Raw genomic sequence first — 18,895 nt, forward strand, 5'->3', positions numbered from 1 at the left:
AAATTTGGAAACAGAGAAACCCACGAGCAGAAAGCCTTGTGGGAACCACTTCAGGGTTGCAAAAACCTGGTGAGTTACAGAAACCCACGAGCAGAAAGCCTTGTGGGAACCACTTCAGGGTTGCAAAAACCTGGTGAGTTACAGAAACCCACGAGCAGAAAGCCTTGTGGGAACCACTTCAGGGTTGCAAAAACCTGGTGAGTTACAGAAACCACGAGCAGAAAGCCTTGTGGGAACCACTTCAGGTTGCAAAAACCTGGTGAGTTACAGAAACCCACGAGCAGAAAGCTTGTGGGAACCACTTCAGGGTTGCAAAAACCTGGTGAGTTACAGAAACCCACGAGCAAAGCCTTGTGGGAACCACTTCAGGTTGCAAAAACCTGGTGATTACAGAAACCCACGAGCAGAAAGCCTTGTGGAACCACTTCAGGGTTGCAAAAACCTGGTGAGTTGCTGGAGGCTCAATGAGGACAAGTTTGAGAGTTAGAAGCTCCAGAGGGGCCCAGTCAGAGGGGCTTCCACACTTGTGTATTTTACTGCGAGCAACCTTACCAGGTTCTTACACTGAAGATTGGAGAAAAATCTCTGTTCGTCCATTCAGGGGAGAGGGGAATGGACTTAAAGCCCAAAACATCTGGGCGTAGTGGCTGACACCTGTAATCCCAGCACTTTGGGAGGTCGAGGCAGGTGGATTATGAGGTCAGGAGTTCAAGACCAGCCTGCCCAAGATGGTGAGAACCCATCCTTCCTAAAAAAATACAAAAATTAGCCAGGCGTGGTGGTGGGCGCCTATAATCCCAGCTACTCGGGGGGCAGAGGCAGAGAATTGCTTGAACCCAGCAGGCGGAGGTTGCAGGGAGCAGAGATTGTACCACCACATGCCAGCCTGGGCAACAGAGTGAGACTCTGTCTCAAAAAACAAAACAAAACAAAAAAACAACGGCAACAACAAAAATGCCCAAAACATTTGAGTCTTTTTAACCTGCCTGCCCTCCGAAGAAATTATTTCAGCAGAGTCTAACAGACTAAGATTTTACCAGAGCTTAACAGACCTGGTTGGAGGGAAATACACAACTCCAGTCCCTTCTGGTCTTCCTGCCTAACCTGAGGGGAAGTGGGAGTGAGACCCAGGGTCCCAGGCTCATTAGAAGACTGAGACCCCAGTCATAGGACTGTGGAACACTCCCTTTTCACACCCAGCCCCCCACCCCCTGACCCCTTACCAGCGCAGCACTAAGGGCCTGTGTACTGGGATTCCTTGCACTCTGTGTGTCTTGTCTGGTTTTCATCAGAAAATTACAAAGCGTACTAAAAGGCAAAAAACACAGTTTGATGGGACAGAGCTAGCATCAGAACCAGATTCAGATATGGGGGGAATATTGGCATTGTCAGACCAGGAGTTGAAAAGAACTATGATTAATATGCTGAGGGATCTAGTGGAAAAGTAGACAACATGCAAGGACAGATAGGTAATGTCAGAGATGGAAATGACAAGAATCAAGAAAAAAGATACTGAATGTAGTGCAAAAGTCGAACAACGTGCGAGGAAATAGCAGTTTCAGCAGAGAAATGGACATCATCTTTTTTTGTTCATGCTGGAACTTGAAAAATAGAGTATCAGAAAGAAGGAAATCACTTGTGAGGACCTAATAGCCGACAGGACACAGCAGAAGTGATTGGTGAACTCGGAGACAAGTTAATAGAAATTATCTAAACGGATTCACAAGAGAAAATGAATTTAGAAAGAAAGCAACAACAAAAGTTTAGAGCATCTAGAGTACGGGACCATATCAAATGGTCTGACACATACGTAATTGGAATTCCAGAACAAAAGGAGAAAAAGAGAAGGAATAGAACAGAAGAAGTAATGGAAGATAAGTTTTGAATATTGATGATCGATATCAACTAACAGACACAAGAAGCTCAGCAAAGTATAAAGTATACGGAAGGGATAAAGTATACAGAAAGTATAAAAAAAACCACATCATAATAAAATTGCTAAGGAGGCCAAGGTGGGTGGATGACTTGAGGCCAGGAGTTCAAGATCAGCCTGGCCAACATGATGAAACCTCATCTCTACTAAAAATACAAAAGTAGGCTGGTACCGTGGTGCACGCCTGTAGTCCCAGCTACTTGGGAGGCTGAGGCATGAGAATGGCTTGATCCTGGGAGGCAGAAGTTGCAGTGAGCTGAGATCGTACCACTGCACTGCATCATAGGCAACAGAGCGAGACTGTAAAAACAAACAAACTACAACAAAAAACCCAAAGAAATTTTACTAAAGGAACAAAGATAAAGAGAAAATCATAAAAGAAGCAAGAGGAAAAGTATACATTATGTAAAAGAAGGGAACAATGTTAAGGATGACAGCTGACTTGTCATCAGAAACATTGGACCAGAAAACAGTGGATAAGTGCTAAAAGAAAGAAAATTGTCATTCTATAATTCTACAGTCAGTGAAAATATCTTTTAAAAATGAAAGACATTTTGTTCAGACAAAAATCTCAGAGAATTAGTCTTCCAGCAACCTGTACTACAAAAAATTCTTAGGCTGCAGGGAAATGATACCATTTGGAAACCTGGATCTGCAGGGAGTCCAGATTACCAGAAAAAGTAAATTGGGGATTAAATAGAAAAGGTCATCAATAATTAGGTCTATGTCTGCTTAAAAGACTAGTAACTGTTTAAAATTTATGGCATTTATAATCTATGTGACAGTAAAATATGTGGCAGTAAATGCTGAGTGTGAAAGTGATAGACTTACACTGTTGTGTTTTACATTGTTTATGAAATATTATGTCATTTGAAAGTAGAGATGAGTTAAGGGCACATAGTATAATTTCTAGTAACCATCAGGAATAACATATAGATATCAAGCGAAATCCTAAAATAATGATTTGATTATCCCAGAAGACAAGAAAGAAAGAACAAAGGAGGAAGGAACAGAAGGGCTAAATGGAAAACAGGTGATAGATTTCATCCTAACCACATCAATAGTTTCTTTAAATAAAAAGCATTTTAAACTTTCTCTTAAAAGGCAGAGATTATCAGGCTAAATTAAAAAGTGAGACTAAAATACTTGCATTTTGAGGATGAAGACACTGATTTAAAGAAAGTTAATGAAAAAATATGCCCTGCAAATGCAAGATATAAGAAAAAATGTGCCCTGCAAATACAAGATATAAGATATGGTTTTGTGAATGTTAGATAAAGTAGACTATAAAACAGACAAGCCAGGACCTTTAATGGTAATAAAAGAGTCAAGAACACAGAGCTGTAAATGTATATGTACCTAATAAGAGGGCTGCAAACTACATGGAATACAAATAGAACTGAGGGGCGAGGTAGGCAAACTCAAAATCATAATCGGAGATTTTAACAAGTACCCCTCAGTAACTGAAAGAACAAGTGGACAGAAAATCTGTAAGAATATAGGGGGTTTGAACAATGTACCAGCCAATCTGACTTAATTCATCTTTGTATACCAAACTTCCAAGTTGTAAAATACACATTCTTTTAATTTCCCATGAAACATGTACCAAAACGGGACATCTGGTAGGCCATAAAATAGTAAGTTTAAAAAGATTAATATACGGAGGGTGATGATAATGGGATAATTATAATCTTTTTAGATAATTCTCAAATATTGGAAAATCAAACAGTATTTAAAAAATAATCCTCGGGTCAAAGAAAAACTCAAAAGGGAAATTAGAAACGATTTCTAAGCATGTGGTAATGAACACAAAATACCAGTGTATTTGTGGGATAAGTGTGTAGAGAAAAATTTGTAGCTTTAAATGGTTATGTTAGAAAAGAAGAAAGGTGTAAAGTCATGAGCCCATGCCTCAGGTGGGCCCTTGCTGTTGCTCTGCACTCCTGTTGTCATCTCTGTGTTAATTAGTTTTTGTGCTCTTAGTTGCCTATTTCATGTCTTTCCACCTCGTACCTCCCCACTCTGCTGATGACTGTGCTTATTTCACTGGTAAAAGAAAAGCAATCAGAGGAGAAGTAAAGGTCTCCCTCTGACACACTGCACACTGATAGGCCCTGTACCCCTGTGTCCTGCTCACCCTCCCTTAAATGGACAGGCTGTTCCTGCCCCTATCCAAGCGGTCTCCTCCAGCCAAGCACTGGATTCCATACCCTGAGGCTCCTTCCAGGCTACATGCACCTTCTGTCTTCTCTGTATTTTCTTTTCCCCTTCTTTCTGTGTCATTCTCATCAAGTATAAATATGTAAAGAAATCTCCCAATTGGAGTACATTTCAAATCATCCTCTCTCTGTCATCCATTTCTTGCTCCCACAGCAAGATTCCTTGAAGGATGTATTCATACTCTATATCCCACATTGTCTGTTGTCCCCATTGAGATTTCGTCACGCTCATGCTTTTGAACCTGCTCATTGGCATGGCCACTGACTTGCATACTGCTGAAATCCAGTGGCCAGGCTGCCTTGTTACTTCATCTGTTGCTGGCATGCGACTCACAGATAGCTGCCTCCTCTGGAGAAACTCTCTTCACCTGTGCAGTGGTCTGCCGCCCCACCCTGGTGTTTTTCCTACCTCACAAGCTGTTCTTTGGCTCCTCAATGATCTTCCCTACTTGGCTCTTCTCTGCCTGTTCTCATTTACTAAGTGACCTCATCAGGTCCCATGGCTCAAAATAACATCTTTATGCTGATCATGTTCAAATGTATGTCTTCAGTTCTGACCCGTCTCCTAGTTTCAGACTTACATACACCTATACAACTGTCCACTCAATATCTTCACTTGGATTTCTAATAGGTATCTCTAATCCCACATGTCTAAAACTGCACCTGCGATTTCTTTCTCTCTTTTCCAGCCATCCCTCATCTGTTTTAGCAAGTGGAAGCTGTCCTCTTACAGTGCTTTTGATTATCTTCTTTCTCTCATATCAGAGACATCCAGTCCAATAATGGATAAGGTCAGTCATCTTCAAAAGGTATAGCAAATCTGTATGCCTGTTAGCTGTCCCGATGTCACTATTCCGATCCAAGTCAGTATGCCTCTCGCCTTCTGCCGGATTTCCAGTCACTCCCCTCGACCCCCGCCCCAACACAAAGGGAAGGGCATCTGTTTCTCTGTCCTCTTCTTCTGCCCTTTTCCCCATCACTCATTGGGCTTTAGCCACACTGGCCTCCTTGATGTTGCTCATATACACCAAGCACATGTTTGTCTTCTGCCTGGAAGGTTCTTGCCCTAGATACTCATCTTCCCCCTCTTCAGTCAGTTGATACCATCTTATCAAAGAGGCCTTTTGTGACCACTGTAATACCACCACCCACTTCCTTCCACTCTGTTCTCTATAAAAAAAATACGGCTTTATTTTCCGCTTAGTGCTTATTTTCACCAGTCACATTGCTTGTTTATTGTCTGTTTTCCTCAACCATAATATTCCCTTCGTGAGAACAGGGGCTGCGTCCACAAGTGTATTTGTTCAAGTAACAAGGACAAGGCCTGATACACAGTGGATGCTTGAATAGTTGCTGAAAAAATGAATACGCTTAATAATCAATGTCTGTTAGTTCTTAAAATGCTTAGAAAGAATATTGTAAAGAAGTATTTTAAAAGTTAATTGTAGTTAATTATGGTTGATGTTTCTTTTTATTTTTCTGAATTTTTCAGATTTTCTATCATGAGCATGTGTTTTATAATCAGAATGGTAGCAGTAGAGTCTTTAATTGGACTTTGGGTCATTTTTCCTACTGTTTACTTTCCTGTATTTTCTGTATTTCTTACAATAAGCATGTATTGCTTTTATAGGAGAAAAAATAGGTTTAAAAAAGAGGGAAAAAAACTTTAAGCCCAATATTATGACTTGGTATTTTATGGAATTCAATAGGAACTGACATTACAGATACTATAATGAAGTTTCTTTCTTAACTTTTCATTTTGAAATGATTTTAGACTTTAAAAAGATCAAAAACAGTACAAATAATTTCCATAAGCTTTCACCCAGATTTCCCAGATTTTGTTTTACATTTCTTCTTTTTCTCAGACCTCTCTTCCACTTTCCCCCATACATATGCATGTATGCATATATGTTAAAAATGATCTCTTTTTTTGTTTCCTTTAATCTGAAATAGTTCCTCAGTCTTTCTGTGACTTTTATAACCTTGACGCTTTAGAAGGGAACCAGCATTTATGTTATGGACTGTCCCTTGGTCTGGATTTTCTGATATTTCCTCGTGACTGGATTTAGGATATTGACAGAAATACCACACGGTGATAATGTGTCCTCCCCTGTGCGTTTCATTAGGAAGCTCGTGTGTCTGCTTGTGCCATAACTGGTGATGCTGACTTTCATCAGTGGATTGATTACCCGAAGTTTCTGTAGTGCAAAGATTTTTTTCCCTATGTAATTAAAAAGTGTCATATGGGGAGACACTTTAAGACTGTATAAATGTTCTGTTTCCCATCCTTCTTTGAACCCACTAGTCTCAGCATCCACTGATGATCCTTGACGGAAACAGTTGCTGTGGTGGTTGCAGAATGATGATTTTTTTTGTCATGCCATAATTTCTTCAACATTAGTTAGTTAGCATTCTGCTGCAAATGCTTTCACTTATTTCCCTATTTATTTACTTGCTCATTTATATCAGTATGGACTGATGGATTATTTTATTCTGTGGTTTATAATCCATTGACTTATTTTGATCCTTACATTTTTCTGCATTTGGCTGGTGGGAGCCCTTTCAGGCAGGCTGCTGTGTCCTTTTGACATCCCCCCACCAGTCTCGGAAGTCAAGTTCTTTGAGCACTTGACTCTTTCCAGCACAGCAGTGCATTCTAGGCTCATGTGGTTTTCTACCCTCCGCCCTGGAGTCATTTTCCCAAGAAACCTGATTCCTTTTAGTGGAGAACAAAAAGCCAAAATCTAGACAAACCGAGGTCTAGGTGCTAGTGTGTGTGCTGAAATTTATGAAAGCTCTAGTTATGACTGCTCTTTTGTTCCCCAGGAAGGACTCATACAAGATAACTTGGTTGTTTCCAGTAAATCTTCACTTTTAAATACAGCAGAAAAATCCATGTACAGTTTTTATGCTTTGGCAATTTAGAGGTGTGAGACAAAGTCAAAATATGAGTGATTTTCTTTATACTTCGTTTTCCAAAGTAAGAAAAGTTTCTTTTAAGCTATTCGTGTCTTTAAACAACTGAGTATAGTTTCGTAAACAAATTAAAACATTTACCTTTCTCTTTACCTAAACTCTCTTTACCTAAAACTCTCTGTACCTAAATTCTCTTTACCTAAAACTCTCCAGAATTTAGAAACTATTTATCAGTGGCTAAGGCCAAAATAGTTGTCACCCAGTTACTAAAAATAATTCATTATTCAAAAAATAACATATAATTTCATGTCATGACCGACCCTATATTACTGACAATCTGGCCAGCCTACAATAAATAACAAAGTTATTTTTCCCCAAGAAACATGACTTCCTGGTAATAAACCTTCCCAAGACCAAGACATAAAAAAAAACTCGTGTTCTAACCCAAACAAAAATTAACCATCAGTACTTCCATAAAAATTTTTAATTTAAAAGTGCAGTTAGTATACAAATATATCCCAGTTTTGTTATGTTTTCTCCGATCTATAACTCACTTTTATACTATTTAAAGTATTTAATTTATTTTAAATAAATACTACATATATAATCTATAGCTCCTTGTAATAGTCCCATTAAAATGTTAGGTACAGAAAAAGATGACATCAAGCTAAAAACGAGATCATATGAATTAAAAAAAATACAGTTCAAAACGTGTTTTCTAATAAATAGACAAGTATATACACCAAACCCGATACTCATTCCTTACGACTGTGACAACTGTGACTAAAGACTGTGGACTTTCCTAGACAAGAGCCTTCCTGACTACATAATACAATCACAGCTGCTCTTGTAGATACAACCAGAGGGTGGAATTATGACCAGAAGGGGGAACTTGTGAGCCCTTTGCTCATTCTCTCGGCTTGCCAGCAGAATTTCACAAAATCCCTTGTCAACAAAACTTCACAAAGTGCCTGACTCAAGGACCGAGAGCAGCCCTCTGGAAGAATGCCCTAAGGATGATACACAGGGTAGAGCGCAGGTTCCCGCATCCCCTGCCTAAATCACTGCATTTTCCAGAAAAGGTGAATCAATAATCCTAGCCCTTATCTTTTCCTCTGCAGAAGATAATGTCTAATGATTTTGTTTTTATCATCTGTAGCCAGATGTATCCTCACGTTTTACTCTATTGTAACTTCTATTAGGTTGGTGCAAAAGTATTTAATATAACTTCTAAACACATTTGATGTACCTGCTAGACACAGGTAGGGCCACCATCACTTATATATAAACTGTGGGCCAAAATACTACTTTAAAATAGTCTAACAACTCCTGAGAAGCCTCTCCGGGTTACATTCCTCTGTAAGACTTACAAATAAAGCTAACTTTAATTCTTCAAAAGCCTGATTTTTCTTTAGTTGACAGAGGCATTTATCTCAACCTGATGTACTTGGACATGAGTTCATGTGGTACTAATAAGTCCAGAAGTGGAACCTTTGTCAACAGTAAATTGCATTTACCTCAAGGTGGTCCATCATTCAGAATTAGTTCAGCTATTAATGGACTTGCCGTTGAAAGAGTGAGTAGAATTCAGCTTTTCAAATCATTTGCTGTTTGCAAAACTGAAGGCTGTAATTATAACACTTTATTCTTATTCATCAGAAAATATAGCTCCTTCCATTTTTTTCTCTTCAGACACTTGTCAGCTTTCAGCAGCTGGCAAAATATTAATTATGCAAGTCTTTAAATTTTATGTCCCTTTATAAATTGAGAACTTCTGAGTGGAAATGTAGTATCAGTTGTGTGTTTTTCAAATAGGTTAGGCATCGGACACAGAGGCAAATGTTGCCTGTCCTTTTCTGCTTGTACAGCATTGAGCTGAGAGTACATGGTGGTGTTCTCAACAGTAGTTGCTGTGCTTTGAGAATATTGCTGTCACTTTTGCAAGAGGCTATGGTGTACACTGCCATACTCTTGGTGTATATGCTGTCCCTATTAATTAGTTTTCTGTACAGCCGAAGGGGATGGGATGGGAGCTTTTAAGTTGTACTGGAGTATGTGTGTATATATCAATTTATTTTAAACTGTGAATGGTCAAGCAGAAACACAAAAATTGATTTCATTTTGTGACTGTGTCAGACATTGAGAAATAAAGAACTGATAGACTTGAATATGAAGCATTTGGAACATGGTGTTCATCTACAAATCACCCAGCATTGCACCAAATGGATTCTATAAAACAGTAGTTTTGTAAGATGTTATTAGGTGTTTCCAGGCCCAGTCACTATAAGAACATGATATGTGAGATGCTTCTCTTGCAGATTGCCAGTGCACATTAGCTTATTAATGACTTTGAGACACCCCAAGGCATAGAAACATGTTTAATCCTTTAGCTCCTCATTGCCCAGCCTTCCTTGAGCAGGAAGCATTTGTTGGCTTTGTGCTTGTTAGCAAGAAACACTGGCATAGATCATGTGTTTTTCATTCAGCTGATAGTTGTTGAGCACTGGCTGAGCACAAGCAGTGCAGTGCAGAGGTGAAAGGCAGAGCTCCAGCTCTCCTAGAGCTTACATGAATGAAGGCAAGATTAGAGTTCTCTGACGAGTCCCGTGATCCAGGTCAGCTCAGGGCATTGTGGAGCACAGAGCGGGGCAAATGCTCTTACAGAGTCCAGTCTGCATCCTGAGTTAGCCAGGACTCCGTTCTTGTGTTTTTATTCACTTATTCTGAAATCTTTTATGAGTACCTACTATAAGCCAGGCATGCTGTAGACATTGGAGACTGATAAAGCAGTACACAGAGCTAAGGGGAATCCTTGTCTTTGTGGATCATATGTTCTAGTGATGGGAGACAGACAAGAAACAAGATGAATACATACAAGTGCATAATTTATTACTTGGTGATTAGTGCTAAGCAGGAAAATACAGCAGAGCAGGGATAAGAGGGGTGTGTGATCACATGTGTGATGAGGTGATGGCATTTAGCCAGGGCTGCTAGGAAATCCTCACTTAGAAGGTGACATTTGGGTGTAGAGCTGGATGAAGTGAGGGAGCAAACCATGTAGTCTCTAGAGCAGAAGTGGTCTACACAGAAGGAACTGGAAATGCAAAGAACTCGGGAGAAGGGGGTGTGCTTGGCATGTCTGAGAAACAGTGAGGAAGCCAGCGTAGTTGGAGTGGGACATACAAGGGAGAGGTTAATAGGAGATGAGGCCCAAAGGTGAATGGAGCTAGGTTGTGTAGGAGCTTATAAGTGGTCATCTGGCCTTTAACTTTTATTCTGAGTGAATTGGTAAGGCATGGAATGGATTTGAACACTCAGAGGAGCAACAGGATCTGAGGCTGGTTTGGACAAGATGGCTGGGGCTGCTTGGTTTAGCGTGTTCTGAGCAGGGGCGTGGATGGAGACAAGGTTGCTGGAAGACCAATCCCTTGGCAGTTAGGGAGGTTGAGGCGAGTGGTGATTATGCCTTGGGGCAGGGTAGGATCAGGGTAGGTGGTGCAGAGCAATCAGACCCTGGATGTATCCTGAAAATGGGTGTGTATGACAGTTTGCTGGAGAGCCAGTGTGGAGTGTGAGTGAATGAGAGATGGCAAGGATGATCCTAAAGTCTAGGACTGGAGCAACAGGAAGAATGGAGCTGGCTCTTCCAACAGGGGAAGACAGGAGAGGAGCAGGCTTATGAGGGGGTATGTGGACTCCATTCCGGCCAAGTTATATGTTCAGTTATTAGACACACCCAGTGGTGCTGTCAGTAAGGAGCTTGATACATGCGTCAGGATCTCAGGAAGAGGTCCATCTGGAGGTAGAAATTTAGGAATCGTCAGCATAGAGGAAGTGTTTATAGCCATTAGGCTGGATGAGATGCCTAAATGAATGTTGATGGAAAAGAGAAGAGGTTGGAATATTTAACACAGATCTTTTTTTCTGTATCAGTAGTTTCTAAAAGTGGAGTTTTTGGAAATGTTAAAACACTAGGTTTAGAAGCAGAAGTAATTAGTGTTTTGTTTTGTTTTGTAGCAAAAAGAACTTTTGTTAAAGAAAAAGAAAAAGCCAAGACCTTGAGCTCTGGGCTCCTGCAGAGTTTGGAGTCTGGGGAGTGAGGAAGCAGCCGAGGGAGTGGAGGGCCCGTGAGGCGGGAGGGCACCTGCAGGCTCTTGGCAGGCAGGCCTGGCCTGGGCATCATGGTCAGCACTGGGCCGTGCCACGAGAGGCCGGATGGATGAGACCTGGGAACTGGCCCTTGACTTAGCAGGGAGAGATGGTCTGCTGAGTTGGGTCAGCCCTTTCATAGAATGACAGGGCAAAAACAGGACTGGCGTGGGGTTGGGCAGAATGGGGAAAGGGGCGAGGACAGAGCAGCATGGAGTACTCCGGGGAAGCTTTGCTGTGAAGGGAAGAGAAAGAGTATAGGGTGAGGAGCAGGGGAAGAGGGAGGGCGTTTTCAGTGCAGAATTCTAGATTTTTATGATTTTCTTCTCCAGGTTTTAAAAAAAAATTGTGATACAATTTACATAACATTAAATTTACCTGAACCGTTTTTAAGTGTACAGTCCAGTAGCGTCTTTGTGTGTTGCTATAAAGGAATACCTGAGGCTGGGTAACTTATAAAGAAAAGTTTATTTAGGTGATGATTCTGCAGGCTGTACAGGAAGCATAGCACCAGCATCTGCTTCTGGTGAGGCCTCAGAAGGTTTCCACTGATGAAGGAAGGTGAAGGCGAGCTGTGTGTGCAGAGGTCACGTAGAGAGAGGAAACAAGGAACGGACGTGCTGCCAGGCTCTTTTTAACAGCTAGCTCTCACAGGAACTGCTAGAGTAAAACTCGCTCACTCAGGGAGGGCATTAGTCTATTCATGAGGGGTCCACCGCCGTGATCCAAACAAATTCCATTACGTCCCACCTCCAACATTGGGGATCACATTTCAGTATGAGATTTGGAGGCAACCAGCATCCAAACTGTAGCAAGTAGTGTTAACCACTGTGTATACATGGTTGTGCAGCGGATCTCCAGAATGTTGTCATCTTGCAGAAGTAAAACTCTGTACTCATTAAAGAACTCCCCATTTCCCTCCTCCTCCGACCTCTGGCAACCACCATTCTACTGTCTCTATGAAATGGACTACTTTAGATGCCTCATATAAGTGGAATCATGCAGTATTTGTCTTTTTGTGACTGGTTTATTTTGCTTAGCTTAATGTCATCCTCAAGGTTCATCCATGTTGTAGTATGTGTCAGAATTTCCTTCCTTTAAAGGCTGAATAATATTCCATTGTATGTGTATACTACATTTTGTTTGTCCATTCATATATTGATGGACACTCAGGTTCTTCCACCTCTGCTACTATGAATAATGCTTCTGTGCACATAGGTATGCAAACGTCTCTTCAGTCCTTGCTTGCACTTCTTTATGGGTATATACTCAGGTAGAGTTGCTGGGTTGTATGTTTAATTTTGGGGAGACCACCACACAGTTTTCCACAGCAATTGTACCATTTTACATTCTCACCAGCAGTGCACAGGGTTCTAATTTCTCCACATTCTTACCAACAGTTTTCTGCATTTTTGTTTTTGTTTTTTAAATAGTGGCATTCTAATGGGTATGAGAGGTGGTGGTGAAATGGATTTCAGTCATGCTTAAAACTGTTAAAATGATTGAAATCATAGCAGATTTGTAAGAAGAGCAATGGTAGGTAAAACACTTAGGCTTTGGTCCGCCCCGTGAGTGCTCAGGAGTGTCAGCTGTTACTGTGAGGAAGGGGGTGCCCATGCATGAGGCAGAGGGAGCAGAGCAGCTGTGCAGAAGCACAGACAAAGTGTGAGGAAGTGGGAGAAGTGTGGGACTGCAAGTAGTGCATTCTGGCTGGAGCACCAGGCGAGGGCAGAAACGAGGTGCGGCCAGTTAGAAAGGCTACTGTTAAAAAGTCAAAAATAACAGATGTTGGCAATGCTGCAGAAAAAAGGGAATGCTTACTTACTGTAAACATGGTGGGAATGTAAATTAGTTCAGCCACTGTGGAAAGGAGAACGTAAAATAGAACTACCATTCCATCCAGCAATTCCATTACTGGGCATAGACCCAAAGGAAAATGGATCATTTTACCAAGAAGACACATGCACTCGTATGTTCATCACAGTGCTATTTGCAGTAAGAAAGACGTGGAATCCACCTGAGTACCTATCAGTGGTGGACTGGATAAAGAAAATGTGGTACATCATGGGATACTACACAGCCATAATAAAGAATGAGGTCATGTCTTTTGCATCAACATGGATGCAGCTGGAGGCCATTATTGTAAGAGAATTAACACGGGAACGGAAAACCAAATACTGCGTGTTCTCACTTATAAGTGGGAACTAAGTATTGGGTACACATAGACATAAAAACGGGAACAGTAGACACTGGGGACTACAGGATGGGGAGAGAGAGAGTGAGGCAAGGGCCAACAAACTGTCTCTTGGATACTATGTTCACTACCTGGGTATGGGATCATTCATTCCCCAAACTGCAGGGTCACTCAGTATACCCATGTAACAAACCTGTACATGTACCCTCTGAATCTAAGGTAAAAGTTGAAATTATTTTTTAAAAACTTGGAAAAAGAAATGAAGTGCGGTGCACAGGGCCTTCTGTGTCATACTGAGGGGCTTATTAGATTTTATCTTGAAATGACAGGGAACAGTAAAGAGTTTAAATAGAAATGACGTAGTCAGTTCTTCCTGTTAGATCATTTGGCAGCAGTGAGATGCATGGGTTCGGGGGTGGGAGGTGAATCTAAAAGCTATTGATGTAATTCAGGAGAGAAACGAGGGTCTGGGGCAAGATGGCAGTGGGTGTAGAAGGGACAATACTTGGTGTTGAGTTAGCCATAGAGAGAGGGAGCTGTCACAGTGACACCATTTCTGGCTTGGGCTTCATTTTGGATGGTAGGTGCTTTTCAACATGGGGATGCAAGTTTGAGGTAAGGTGAAAAGGAATTATATTTCAGCTTATACAGGATTTGAGAATCTTCACAGACATCAACATGGAGATGCTCAGTAGCTAGTTAGATAACAAGTCTGTAGCTCAGGAAAGAGTTCATAAAACAGTAAATGAGCATTAATTCTGGACGCCACAGCTAGTTATAGTATGTTAAAATGTATATAGTTTGTGTGAAGGCTTTATTTTTTTGTCTTTGTGGAACCATTTTGCATATTATGGGAATGGAAACTTTTCGACAGAATATTGAGTGAACACGGAAGACCATGCTGTGGATATTGAGCTTTAAGAGAAGCAATTTATTGCTTAGCTGAAGGCTGAAATCTGGATTTTTCTCTCCTTTTTTGGTGGGGGATGGGGTACATGTTTATTGATTTATTCTTATTTTCTAAGAGAAATTCTTCTTGTTAAAACAGTTACACAGAATCTATGAAATCATACTAATTTTAAACTCGTAAGAATTCATCCCCAGTGTCTAGGTGTAACCATTTAAGCAGTAAAATATTTTAGTCCATTTCATTAAGTAGATAAGAAATGATCGAGTGTTTCATGGTGTGAAATAATTCATGAAGATGGCAGCCAAGGGAGTCCAGGGAGCTATGTGATAAAAGCAGAGAACTAAAAGTTAGAAGACCATTTTTTTGTTTCGTCTATTTCTGCTATGTACTAGCCATGGGATTTGGACAGATCACCTTTCTGATCCTCTGTTTAGTCAACCAGAGAATGAAAACATTAACTTCCTGTTTACCTCCCGGACTCACTTACTCATTGAACAGGTGTATGCAGGAGACATCACACAGGCAGAGTTCACGGTCTCATGGATTATAGCAAAGGGTACAGAAAGTGGCTGTGAAAGCAACGTATAAACTGTAAAGTACCACGAGAACTTTAGGGTTATTCTTAACTCTAATGAAGTTTTCTTCCTGGGAGGTTCAGGTTCTCTTTCTCATTTGAGTGATGAACCGATAGAAAATAAAAATAAAAAGAAGTGGTAGGTATCTCTTTCAGAAAAGTTAAGATGAGGTGTCTTACCCAGTCAGAGTAGGCAGCTATTTAATATTTGTTGAATGGATAAAGTAATGGTGTTAGGATTTGGAAATTCAGTGTGAGCAGATAATGATCCTTATCTTGCTTGCTAAATTTTCAGAAATGTTACATTTTAAGAAAAGTGGGAGTTATATCTAGCACTCAGAGGAATGTAGAAATGAGCCATGCAGAAAAAGTTAACTCAGAATTCAAAATCTTGGTTTATAGAGAGTACCTGAGTCAGCACTATATACCTAGATTTCAAGATACTAATTGGAAGAATTTAATGCCATTGGAAAGTGTTAGGCACAAATAAGATATCTAATGTTTCTGGTTGTGAATGAGATAAAATCCCCGATTTAAAGGCCAACATGATAATTGAATTATCTTGGGGAATAAAGTGAAAGTGTGGTTCCTGAGATTGTATTTACACTTAAAGCATGAAAAATGAGAACTTAAGTTGCAATTAGTGGGAAGCAACTTGAGCGATAGCTCATATAGCAATAAAGATTCTATACTATCTGGGATATTTTAAAATTCTACAACTTTGAGTCAGTTTCAGATTTGTAAGAGTATCTCTAATCAACTTCAGAAGTTCTAAAGGCCTTGGACTGTGACATTTTATTTTCATACTCACTTGCACGAAATCCCGCATGTTGACAGGTGAGGGTGTGTGAGGGCCGCTTCATCAGCTCCGTAACAGATGGCCTTCTCCGTTCATTTTCTTCTGCAGGCAAACATGCTGAGGACATATTCGGTGAGTTGTTTAATGAGGCTAACAACTTCTACATCAGAGCAAATTCTCTTCAAGACAGAATTGATCGCCTCGCTGTCAAAGTCACCCAGCTGGATTCAACAGTGGAAGAGGGTAGGTAATTGCTTGAAAGCAGTGAGCTAGAAGTGATGTTGACAAGATGGTAGTAATTAATTGCAGTGTAATTACTGCTTTTTCCTTGGGGTGGTATGCTGATATTTCATCGTGTCTTTTCCTAGAAGGATAGTGAGGGGGAAAAAACCTACAACTTTGGGTTAATTCACAATGAAAAGATTCATATCTGGCCTACTTCATACTCTATACTCTTTTGTAAGAAAATTACCAATATAGTATTTGTTTTAAAGGCTTCTTTGAATATAGTCAGTATTAGAAGCCTCAATTTAGGTTACTGATAGTTATTTTTAAAATAGTTTCTTACCTAAAAATTACAGAGCCACTCTAGAGATATGGTCCACCCGAGACAGTGTTACACATACCTTGTGTGACACAAGCACCTGATGCTCTTAGGATTGATGCCTGTAAAATCCTGGTGATTCTGCTGATTTAAAAATTGTGTTAACCTTCTCAGAAATAGCATTTACTGAAGGCCTTTAGGCTGCAGGCTTTAAAATAATGTTAATATTGACAAGCATTGTATAGTTAACTGCTAGTCATTTGATGATACACCCTGAAATTGTCAGTCTCAACAAAATTGAAACTATCAACAATCCCTTTTTAAAAATTTTACTTTCAGTATCTTGAATGAAAGACGGAGATTGAGCTGGAGAAAATATGCTAAAAAAGTACAAAATATACGACTTCATATTTATTTTGAGAAAAATATTTAGGTTAAAATTTAGTTTTACCTTTAAATAATGGCAGTTAACAGTTTCTCTTGTTGCTTTGAAAAGATCCTAGTGTCTGACTTTTGCGCTGTATCCATAGAGTAGTATTGGTAAAAATAATGCTTTTTTTTTTTTTGAAGTAGTTATTTGTAGGAGTCATCCCATATCATTTAAAAAATATATGTTACCTCATATTCAGGTATTTTTCAAAGGTCAAAATTTGATTAGTGAATTACAAATAAAACAAAAATGTAGAACATTGATTTTAATATCCATTATAGAAGCATTGTTACTTTTCCAAAAATAAGTATTACTTGATCTGTTCGGGTAAGGAAATCTTAACATCTTAAACCGATCATTCACGTTTTAAGTTAGTATCACAAGTGATTTTTAATAGCTATTCATATTTCTTCAACTTTTTGTTGGCTGTTGCCATTTGAATGCTTATGATAACCTTACCCTGGAAAAGATTAATCTGTAGAATAAATTTTATGAGATTTTATAGTACATGTCATATCTGTAAAATCCTTTTCCAAACAAGATTTTACCTTACTACTTTTCTTGGTCATGGATGTTACAGTACAAGAAATACCTGACTGAAAATTAGGAAGTCCGTATTCTATTTTGGTCTTGCCACTTTTTCGCTAGAGTTTTTGGAATCTTAACATTTCTGAAGCCCAGCTTCAGTGGTTGAATAGGTGGGTTAATAGCCTAGTCTATCCACCTCAAAGAGTTTGATGAAAGTCAGATGAATTAATAAATGAAATGTAAAGTGCTGTACAAGCACAAGAAAGAACTTTACCCAGCCCCGATTTTCTGAATCCTTAGTGTAATTTTGTATCATCGATCAAGCTACTTAATTTTGGGGACTAGATGCATGTTGAAAAGCCTTGCCATCTTTCCTTAATGTTTGTTGCAGAAAACCTTAGTGTGTCATTTCCATTTGTGTAATTTTTGCAGAAGTATTTCCCACATGCATTATATTTAAACTAATGTTGTTTGAACGGTGTTTTCCTTAGGGTATTGAAATCTGTGCATTTACATGGCTGTTACATTCATAGCTATATTCCTGTGTGATTTCTGAGAAGTGCTATTTAAATCAAGAATGTGACTCTAATATTAGGTTCAGTGAAATAATTAGATTACTACCAAAAAAAAATCATGATTTGACCGCATTTCATAGTGATAGCTGTTATCTGTGAAAGGGAAGGAATACACATGCCATTAAGCATGGTTTTAAATGGACAATAAAAATATTATTTGGTTGTTCTAGGAGGTGTTTTTGATTGTGAGTCAAGTGGTACTTATTTCTAAACAGTTAAAAATATTTCTATATAACCCAACTGGGGGGTTTTCTCTAAATAGTCTCACTACAGGATATCAACATGAAAAAAGCTTTCAAAAGTTCCACAGTCCAAGACCAGCAGGTGGTTTCAAAGAACAGCATTCCTAATCCTGTTGCTGATATTTACAACCAGAGTGATAAGCCACCACCTCTGAACATCCTGACACCATACAGGTATAGCTTCATGCGTGCCCAAACCTTTCCTAGAGATGAGGGGAGAGCTGGGCAGAGCTGGGAGCAAGCTGATGCATTGTGTGGGAATGTCCTTGATGGCTCATCTGGGTTAGCATTCAGAATTGCTTCCGACTTTGAAAATAATAATTGCATTATATACAGTGAAACTACTCATTGGTACGTAATTATTAAAGTTATAGTATTTCAGCATAGTGATACATTTAACAGTAGAAACGTGAGCTCCGATTTTAGCTTTTAGATATAGCTACCTTAAGTAGAAGTGAGTACGTTGCCTGACAGTATTGTGTGTGGTTATGTTTTTAGATTCGATGTCAATTTGAAAGGAACTACCTAATTCATTTATAATGCAGCAAAATACGTGTCTCAGCACTGCAGAGACATTTGCTATTTAATTCAGAAAAAACATATTCTGTAGTGTTAGGGTTTTGAAGAGTGAAAATATAGTCAACAAATTAACCTTCTGTTACTGGAAAATGGTAGGACACGTTATCAGGACCAGACTTCCAAGAAAAACAGTGGAAAATAAATAGCGCAAAAAAATAATATGAAGAGACTAACTAAAGATGCTCTCTCTAAACACCCCTCCTGCCTTCTCCCAGCTCAGCACTTTCTTCCCATACCTGCTGTTGCCTCCTGTCCCACATCCCCCTTTCAGACACTGTCTCTCCGTCCCTTGTGGTATGCCGT

General features: G+C 39.7%; 1 protein-coding gene across 4 annotated transcripts in view; it reads left to right on the forward strand.

Annotated features, from left to right (window-relative positions):
* The window catches only part of WASF3 (WASP family member 3), a 136,361-nt gene that overhangs the window by 96,872 nt on the left and 20,594 nt on the right, over nucleotides 1-18,895 (forward strand). For all 4 annotated transcript variants that reach the window (XM_033237112.1, XM_033237137.1, XM_033237127.1 and 1 more), the window contains 2 exons: nucleotides 15,803-15,937; nucleotides 18,034-18,187. In XM_033237112.1, the coding sequence (XP_033093003.1) occupies nucleotides 15,803-15,937; nucleotides 18,034-18,187 (289 nt within the window). The remainder of the gene's footprint in view (nucleotides 1-15,802; nucleotides 15,938-18,033; nucleotides 18,188-18,895) is intronic.

The sequence above is a fragment of the Trachypithecus francoisi genome, unplaced genomic scaffold (genome assembly GCF_009764315.1).
Source record: "Trachypithecus francoisi isolate TF-2019V2 unplaced genomic scaffold, Tfra_2.0 Contig01461, whole genome shotgun sequence".
NCBI lineage: Eukaryota > Metazoa > Chordata > Mammalia > Primates > Cercopithecidae > Trachypithecus > Trachypithecus francoisi.